This window comes from Odocoileus virginianus, unplaced genomic scaffold (genome assembly GCF_023699985.2).
Source record: "Odocoileus virginianus isolate 20LAN1187 ecotype Illinois unplaced genomic scaffold, Ovbor_1.2 Unplaced_Scaffold_37, whole genome shotgun sequence".
In the NCBI taxonomy this organism is placed as follows: domain Eukaryota; kingdom Metazoa; phylum Chordata; class Mammalia; order Artiodactyla; family Cervidae; genus Odocoileus; species Odocoileus virginianus.
In genome coordinates, this window is record NW_027224299.1 from 220,015 (window position 1) to 228,988 (window position 8,974).

General features: G+C 40.7%; 1 protein-coding gene across 1 annotated transcript; it reads left to right on the top strand.

Annotated features, from left to right (window-relative positions):
* Positions 1 to 6,981: 6,981 nt before the first annotated feature.
* Positions 6,982 to 7,551, top strand: LOC110138545 (interferon alpha-1-like). The gene has a single exon (XM_020895656.2). It carries the CDS (start codon positions 6,982 to 6,984, stop codon positions 7,549 to 7,551), a length of 570 nt encoding a protein of 189 aa, XP_020751315.2.
* Positions 7,552 to 8,974: the final 1,423 nt, after the last annotated feature.

Genomic DNA, 8,974 nt, shown 5'->3' on the forward strand with positions numbered 1-8,974 from the left:
GATGACTCTCACTGACTAAGATGCCCCATCATCTTTGCACACTCATCTGTGGTTATTTCAGAAGACTCTGATTTCTGTTTTAGCCACCAAATTTATTGAATTACTTCAGCCAATACTTTGTCAGTAGTAAATGAATATATATACATTTTTTTTGGCAGCAGGTGCATCAGTCCCGAAGTGAAGACTGCCCTGATGTTATTGTTTGCTTATTTATTTTGTTATATTTATTCTTTTATCTCCTCATATTTATTTTTTCATAAAAATATTTTTGTTTACATAGCATTAAAATTTAGCAAATATATTCACATTTTTATTTCATTAAATTTGTAATTTGTTTTATTTATTAAATATTATCAAGGTGAACTTCTTGAATTTTTTACTGTTTTTTGTTTAGTTGCTAAGTAAAGTCCGACTCTTTTGTGACCCCATAGACTATAGCCCACCAGGCTCCTCTGTCCATGGGATTCTCCAGGCAGGACTACTGGAGTTTGTTGCTATTTCCTTCACCAGGGGGTCTTCCCCAACCAAGGATGGAATCTGGAATCTGCATTTCAGGCAGATTCTGAACTGTCTGAGCCACTAGGGAAGACCCTTGTTTGAAAGAAAGGAGAGAAAAAGGGATTTTGTAAACTGGAATTAATTATTTAAGATAGTTTCTGGGTCATAGGTCAGTCAAATACAGCATTCATGCAATGAAGTGAGATAAGCTAGGAAGCAGTTTTGAAAACATTACTGATGATTTTGTTTACACTGAAGCCAAGAACTTAAACTAAAGTTTTGTTTGGTCATAAAGAAAATATCTTAACTTGATATTTAAGACTTAAATTTTAAGTTATTTATAATTACTTACAAATTATAAGAATCCACCTGCAATGCAGGGGTCCCTAGTTCGATGACTGGGTCAGGAAGATCCCTTGGAGAAGGAATAGGCTACCCACTCCAGTATTCTTGGTCTTCCTTGTGGCTCAGCTGGTAAAGAATCTGCCTGCAATGTGGGAGACCTGGGTTCAATCCCTGGGTTGGGAAGATCTCCTGGAGAAGGGAATGGCTACCCACTCCAGTATTCTGGCCTGGAGAATTCCATGGACTGTATAAATCCATGGGGTCACAAACAGTCAGACATGACTGAACAACTTTCACTATAAATTTTGAAATATTTTTTAACCAATTAATATTGCAAGAGAAATTAACCACTTATACTAATATTAAATGAAATAGTTTTCCTTTTATGTCTTAGTCTTGTTCCCAAGTCTTCCCACTGGAGGGTCCCAATACCTAGTAGATTCCGGTCCAGACTTCAGGTGGCTTTCCCTTTTTTCCCTCCCCTGAATCCCTAAAAGAATTAGTCTTTCTCCCCAGAAACAATCCTGAATTTGAAAACACTTCACAACGTGTTCTGATTTCCAGCCATCAGTCGCAGCATAAACGGGCACCGGGATAAACCTCTCTGGCCAAAATCTCCTCCTAGGAAGGGGAGGGTGGACACGGGACAGGTGCAGAAATCTAAGGATCTCAGCGAAGTAGTGGCAAAGCTCCCCTGGGCAGTGGGACCCAAAAGGAAGTTTCCTCACTGCTCCCACGGCCACACGGGCTCCTTGGGCTACTGCAGCGCCTCGCAGGGTTCAAGGCTCTAGTCGACCGGGACTCCTCAGCTCTCCCCTGGATCCTGCGCGGGAGTTCGCGGCGCTGGACCTGGAGGCGCGTCCGATCCATTACTGAGAGTTCAGGTGCTCATCCCGGCCGCTGGGGCGCAGCGAAGGGAGCTTGGAGGACTTAGCTTAGTGCAAGACCTGAGCTGTTTCACTGAGACCCAGGTGAAGTGCTGAATTTCTGAAACTCTGGTCTCCCTGCTGATGGCAGCGGGGATGCTCTGCTCCAGACCCTAACGTTTCACCGGCCAGCATAGGTGGTCTTCTATTCTTCCAATCATTTCCCATATTCATGTAATTTGGTAGCATTAAGTATTTTTAACCTAAATCCACAAGAGCCCTGTCAGCTTGGTGTTTTCTACAGTTGTTCTCATTGTTCAGCTGCTAAGTCTCCTTCGACTCTTTGTGACACCATGGAAGCCTGCCAGGCTTCTCCGTCCATGGGATTTCCCAGACAAGAATACTGGAGTGTGTTGCCGTTTCCTCCTCCAGAGGATCTTCCAATCCAGGGATCTAACACACCTCCCCTGCATGGACAGGTGGATTCTTTTATCCACTGAAAGATTCTTTCCCACCAGGGAAGCCTGTTTTCTACAGAGACTCACTGAAATGTTTGTAATCCAATCTCTTATAGTGGCTATAATTCTCAAGGGTCTTCTATCATGCATCTCAAATTTATGGTGACGGTTAATTGAGCAATCTATATGAATCATCCTGGACAGTTAAATATGATTATTTTATAATTATTAGAATTATTAATTTTGTCCATCACATTTAGACTCTCAGAAAGAATTCCCAGTTGATAATTTCAGTTTGCTTATTACATAAAATAATCAGGATAATTTGTAAATTGCTCAATTCATCTAGAAATTTGGACGTAGATGATAAAATAATGAAAATATAGAGTACTGTAATAGCAAGGTATGGAAACAAAGGCACAACATGTGTTAGTGAAATAGGAAAATAAGCAATGGTTCAATACATACAATTTGCACAGGTGTTTATGGTATGGATAGGGAGGTGGAGTTTGGAATTTGACATAATGGTTTTGAAACCTGGACTTTTCTTATTAGATTGTTTTATTCAAATAAAGTCTTAGCAGGTGGCTCCTGGAAATGAGAATATTTACAACTCAGGTTCAACTACGTTGGAAGGATTAAGTGTCCTTTTTAAGGGTTAAGGAATTTGTAGTTGCTGTCAACATCATTTTTTATAAAGACTGAAAGTCTGGAATTTGGCAAGTTCTTAGTAATCATGTTCACAGTAGCATTGTAACATTAAATTAGTAATCAAATCAGGATGAATGAGCCATAATGAGGGATGATAGCATCAAGGAATGTGTTATCCTCAGATAAATATCAAGAATGAAATATATTCTAATGGATCTGCAATAAACACAATGCCCAGTATCTTCTTATTACCATGTTACAGGTTGAATGTGTGTGTGTTCCCAAAATTCATATACTGAAATCTACCCCCACCATGTGATCATATCAGGAGGTGGGATATTAGAGAAATCATTAGGGTTAGAGGAGGTTATGAGGGGAGATTCCCCATGCACAGGATTACTGTCTTCATGAGGCTCACAAGACACTTTGCTTCCTCTCTGCTCTCCACCATGTGAGGACATATAGAGACGCTGGCAGTCTGCAACCCAGAAGAGGGTTCTCACCAGAACTCCACGCTGCTGACACCCTGATCTCACACTTGCAGTCCCCAGGACTGTGACAAATAAACTTCTGTTACCCATGAGCCACCCAGTCTCTGGGACCTTATCAGAGCAGCCTGCACTAAGACACAGGGCATGGCACATTTAGCTCCTGCGGTCCTAGCTGAGGTTGTATGTAAATATTTCATGTTCAAAGCACACATGACAGAGAAGAAATAGTCATGTGTAATTATTCTCAATCCTCTTCTTCAGAAAGAAAACTGATAATCTGCACTCACAAGTAAAAACCATAGAGTCTGAATCAAAGAGAGGAATGACGGCCCATCTAAAGGACTTCTAAAGGACATTAAGAGTACTGATGAAAGAAAGGAAACAGCAAGAAAAATGAGGCAACAGGGAAGAATGCTCTGCCTTCTGGTTTTTCCCAAAGGATAATGGGAAAATATATCTAAAATAATTTTATTTTAATATATTTTGAAAAACAATTGGATATTTTAAAAATCATGTAACAGTTTAGCCAGTTGTTCCCTATCCATGGCTTGACCCAAATATTTGCATCAACCATTCCTTTAATCAGTAACCAGTCAGAGAGGGGGCAGTGAAATTAACCAACTTGCTTAACTTCATATTTTGGTGAAAGTCAGTAAATTTCAGTATCTTGAGAATTAAAATATTTCCCATTTAATTCCTGAGTTTTCCTGCCAACTTGTTCAAGAAGAAATCTGTTGGTTTCATGTTCTAAATTATTTTTTTTCTTGTTATCCATGAATAGGCCAGGAAATATTTTTTTTTAATTTATTCTGCACAGGGATAAATATTCTTAAAGCAGGAAATCACAGCTCCCCGGTCCTTGGCCCCATTGGTGGCCATGCTCTGACTCACCCCAGGACATCCTGGACACCTTCCAGAGGTCCCATCACCACCACCAGGCTCCCTGTCTCTGAACTGTTGCTGGATGGCACCAGAAGGGACCCGAATCTGTAAAGTCGACCCCAACTTGCTGACTCCCCACCTGAAGCCCCTCAGTAAATAGAATCCTTCCTGGAAAATAAAGCACAAAACTCTAGGGAAGGCTTAGAAAATGCAAGGTTCCGAGCTCCCAACCAGAGAACACTGTCGCTGGTAGGGCTACAAGGCTCCCTCTTCAGCCCTAAGCACTGTGAAAACAAAAAGTTTTTCCCCCCAATAGTAAATCAGTATCAAAAGACTCACTGAGGTTGCTGTGCCCTGACGGTCTGCAGAGCCCAGAACTGCAAACTCTCCAAAGTGGGCATCCCAAAGGAACCCGAAAAAAAGAGTTCTTTGGTCCTCCTACAGCTGCCTAGAGAAGTGCACTTTCCAGGGATCAAGGGAAGGATATTTTATTGCTATTTTTGAGTTGCTAAATCCTGTGCTCAATCCTGTCTGACTCTTCACGACCCCATGGACAGCAGCACGCCAGGATTCCCTGTCCTTCACTATCTCCTGGAGTTTGCTCAAATTCATATCCACTGAGTTGGTGATGCCATCCAACCATTTCCTCTGTTGCCCCCTTCTCCTCCTGCCCTTAATTTTCCCAGCATCAGGATCTTTTCCAGTGAGTTGGCTCTGTACATAAGATAGCCAAAGTGCAGGGCTTCCCTGATAGCTCAGATGATAAAGAATGTACGTGCAAGTGCGGGAGACTTGGGTTTGATCCCTGGGTCAGGAAGATCACTGGAAAAGGGAATGGCAACCTACTCCAGTATTCTTGCCTAGAGAATTCCATGGACAGAAGAGCAACTGGCCGGCTACAGTCCATGGGGTCACAAAGATCAGACACTACTGAGCAACTAACATTTACTTACTTATTGGAGCTTCAGCTTCATTGTCAATCCTTACAATGATATTCAGGGTTGATTTCTTGACTGGTTTCATCTTCTTAACGTCCAAGGGACTTTCATGAGTCTTCTCCAGCACCATAATTCAAAAGCATTGATTCTACTGCACTCAGCCTTCTTTATGGTCCAACTCTCACATCCATATAAGATTACTGGAAATACCATAGCTTTGACTATACAGACTTTTGTTGTCAAAGTGATGTTTACGCTTTTTAACATGCTGTCTAGTTCTGTCATACCTCTTCTTCCAAGGAGCGAGTGTCTTTTAATTTTGTAGCTGCAGTAAATGTCCACAGTGATTTTGGAGACCAAGAAAAGAAAATCTGTCACTGTTTCCACACTTTCCCCATCTATTTGCCATAGATGTCAGAAGCTTAGATTTTTAAATGTTGAGTGTTATGCCAGCTTTTTCAGTCTCCTTTTTCACCCTCATCAAGAGGCTCTTTAGTTCCTCTTCGCTTTCCTCCATTGGATTGGTATCATGGTATTTTATTATCTATTCCTGTCAAAGTTGTTAAGAATATCCATAAGTATGTCAAGAGCTAAACAGAGAGAAATGTTATAAAATTGAGATGAATATTCAGCAGACAGGGAATTAAAAATTGATTTCTTATGTGAAACAAAGTGAAAAGTACTTCAAAGTAAATATGAAGAAAATAACCTAAGATTTTCAATGATTTTGAGTTTTAAAAGATTTTTAAGTCTATCTATACTGTGGTATTATTATATATTTTATATGAATTTCATATGAATGTGTAATTTTGTACATTACTATTTATATAAGTAAATATCCTCCATTAAAAGTCATTCTTCATTATCTAGGGTGAAACAGATCACCAGCCCAGGTTGGATGCATGAGACAAGTGCTCGGACCTGGTGCACTGAGAAGACCCAGAGGGGTCGGGTGGAGAGGGAGGTGGGAGGGGGGATTGGAATGGGGAACACATGTAAATCCATGGCTGATTCATGTCAATGTATGACAAAAACCACTACAATATTGTAAAGTAATTAGCCTCCAACTAATAAAAAAAAAAAAGAAACTATCTGAAAAGCCAAAAAAAAATCAACTGAAATAGGTAGTAAGTTTTCTTGTTTGATTAATCAGAAAATTTTTTGATTAATCAAACAAGAAAACTCGGTCATAAGTTTTTAAAAAATGAAAAAATAACTAGGCCAAAATCATATCTTTTCTATTTAACAGTAATTACCAGTTAGAATGTGGAAATTATAAGATGCTCTCCTTACATAAAAAAACAAAACTTTAAAAAAAAACATGAAAAATAAACTTTAAATATAAATAATGAAAAAATAAAATAAAAGTCATTCTTCAAACTCATTCATAAAGTTAAATAAAATTCAACAGCTTTTACATTTATGTACACCTTTCATTTTATGGCATTGTTAACCCTAGGGTGAATACAACAAGTAAGCTTTGCACTTTCTTTTTCTATATATATGAAGATATGCATGGAGTACAAAGATGGATCCACAGCACAACTCTGTTGTCAAAATTTCATCGTGGGGGTAATTAGCAAAAAAAATCTGAGAAGATTCTGTCAATAGGGGAAGGGGAGGCAATAATGAAAAAAATATTTGCGAAACACTGTCCTAACACATTTGGAGAGTGCAAATTGAAAAGCAAAAACAAAAGTAGAAAACAAGAGGGAACTTTCAGAAAATGGAAACCATGGGCTCTGGGCTCCTATTTAAGACACAGGCCTGAAGGAAGGTCTTCAGGGAACCTAGAGAGCAGGTTCACAGAGTCACCCACCTCTCCAGGCCAGCAGCATCCGCAAGGTCCCCGATGGCCCCAGCCTGGTCCTTACTCCTGGCCCTGCTGCTGCTCAGCTGCAACGCCATCTGCTCTCTGGGCTGCCACCTGCCTCGCACCCACAGCCTGGCCAACAGGAGGGTCCTGACGCTCCTGCGACACCTGAGGAGGGTCTCCCCTTCCTCCTGCCTGCAGGACAGGAATGACTTCGCATTCCCCCAGGAGGCGCTGGGTGGCAGCCAGCTGCAGAAGGCTCAAGCCATCTCTGTGCTCCACGAGGTGACCCAGCAGACCTTCCGGCTCCTCAGCACCGAGGGCTCGGCCGCTGCGTGGGACCAGAGCCTCCTGGACCAGCTCCGCACTGTGCTGCATCAGCAGCTCACTGACCTGCAAGCCTGTCTGAGGCAGGAGCAGCGGCTGCAAGGGGCTCCCCTGCTCAAGGGGGACTCCAGCCTGGCTCTGAGGAAATACTTCCACGGAGTCACTCTCTATCTGCAAGAGAAGGGACACAGCCCTTGTGCCTGGGAGGTTGTCAGAGCAGAAGTCATGAGAGCCTTCGCTTCCTCAACACACTTGCAGGAGAGATTCCGGAGGAAGGACTGACAGACACCTGGTTCAACACGGGAATGATCCTCACAGATCAACAAGACCACACTGCCTCCTGTGCGGCCACATGGAGGACTCTCATTTCTGCTGTCATCATGTTCTGAATTGAATCATTTTACCAAATGATTTCAGGTATATTAAGCGACATCATGGCCTACTCTAAAGGCACTAGTCCATTGAAGATGCTCAAGCTGATCCATCTACTTATTTATCTATTTGGACATTTATCTAATTTAGTATTTATTGCTCTATATATAAATAATTAAATTATTTTGTTCATTATGTATGTATACTTAAGGGAAAAAAGTATATTTTGTATTTAGTCAATTTATGAGTTTTCTTCATTCATTAAACCTTACTATTAAAAAACTTCCTTTGTTTTTCTTTAAAAAAGAAACATCAAGACTGAATATGCAACTTGATTAAAAGAATGCATTTTACAATTCCTTCACCCATCTTTATGATTTGCACATTACAAGTAAAAATATACTTTCTCTAGCTAGGTGGTGTGTTGCTCTCAGGACCTAGACGTGAACATAATTAATCCAATCATTTTTGTAACTTTGATTTTTTTAATGGAAAGAAACCTAAAACACAATAATGAGTTAATTTATAATAAAATGTTAACTATTTTTAAAATTGTATAATTAGTAGTAGAAATGACTATCAGCTTGAATGCTACAATGAAAGGGAGAAAAATGGAATTCCCCCAGTAGAAGGTGGTTCAAGCTGTGAGAGGATGTAAAAATAAAAGTTAACTACTTATAGTAGACATTTCAGTGCAAATGTTCAATGGATATTGGAGATGGCAATTTACAAGCAATTTCATTAAGTGTAAGGCATAAGAGAAGAACTGATCAAATAGGACGAGAGTATAGAATGGAGAAAAGGACTTAAAACTGAGTCCTATGACCTCAGTCTGAAAAGGAAGAGAATGCCACAAAGGAAGCAGAGATGGAATAGCCATATGTTAACAGCACAAGCGGGTAGTAGGATTTGGGAACCCAGGAGAACAGCTCTGCAGATCAGTTTCCTCACTTTAATAAGGGGACAATAACTGTAGTTTTCATAGAATTATTGTCTGGATTCAATGAGTCCATGTCACACAAGAGGCATCAAGGGCTCCTGGCAGAAATCATCAGGACTGTGAGGATCACAGAGTGGCTGCCCTCAGGGAGGAGACAGGAGAGCTGGCCTGAGGCAGTGACTGGAAGGTGACACTGGAAGTGTGCTAGGCCCCTGGAAAAGGTATTTTCTTTTCACCTTGGTGCTAGTTCCATAGTGCTTTCAATGTGAGCACTTTCCTTTGCTGTATGCTGAAGAGCATTCCAATTTCTGGGTTTCATACTTCTAAAAGCATTCCTATGAGTTCGTAAGAAACTCTTTGAGAAAGCAGGATTACTAGAAAATGCTTTGATCT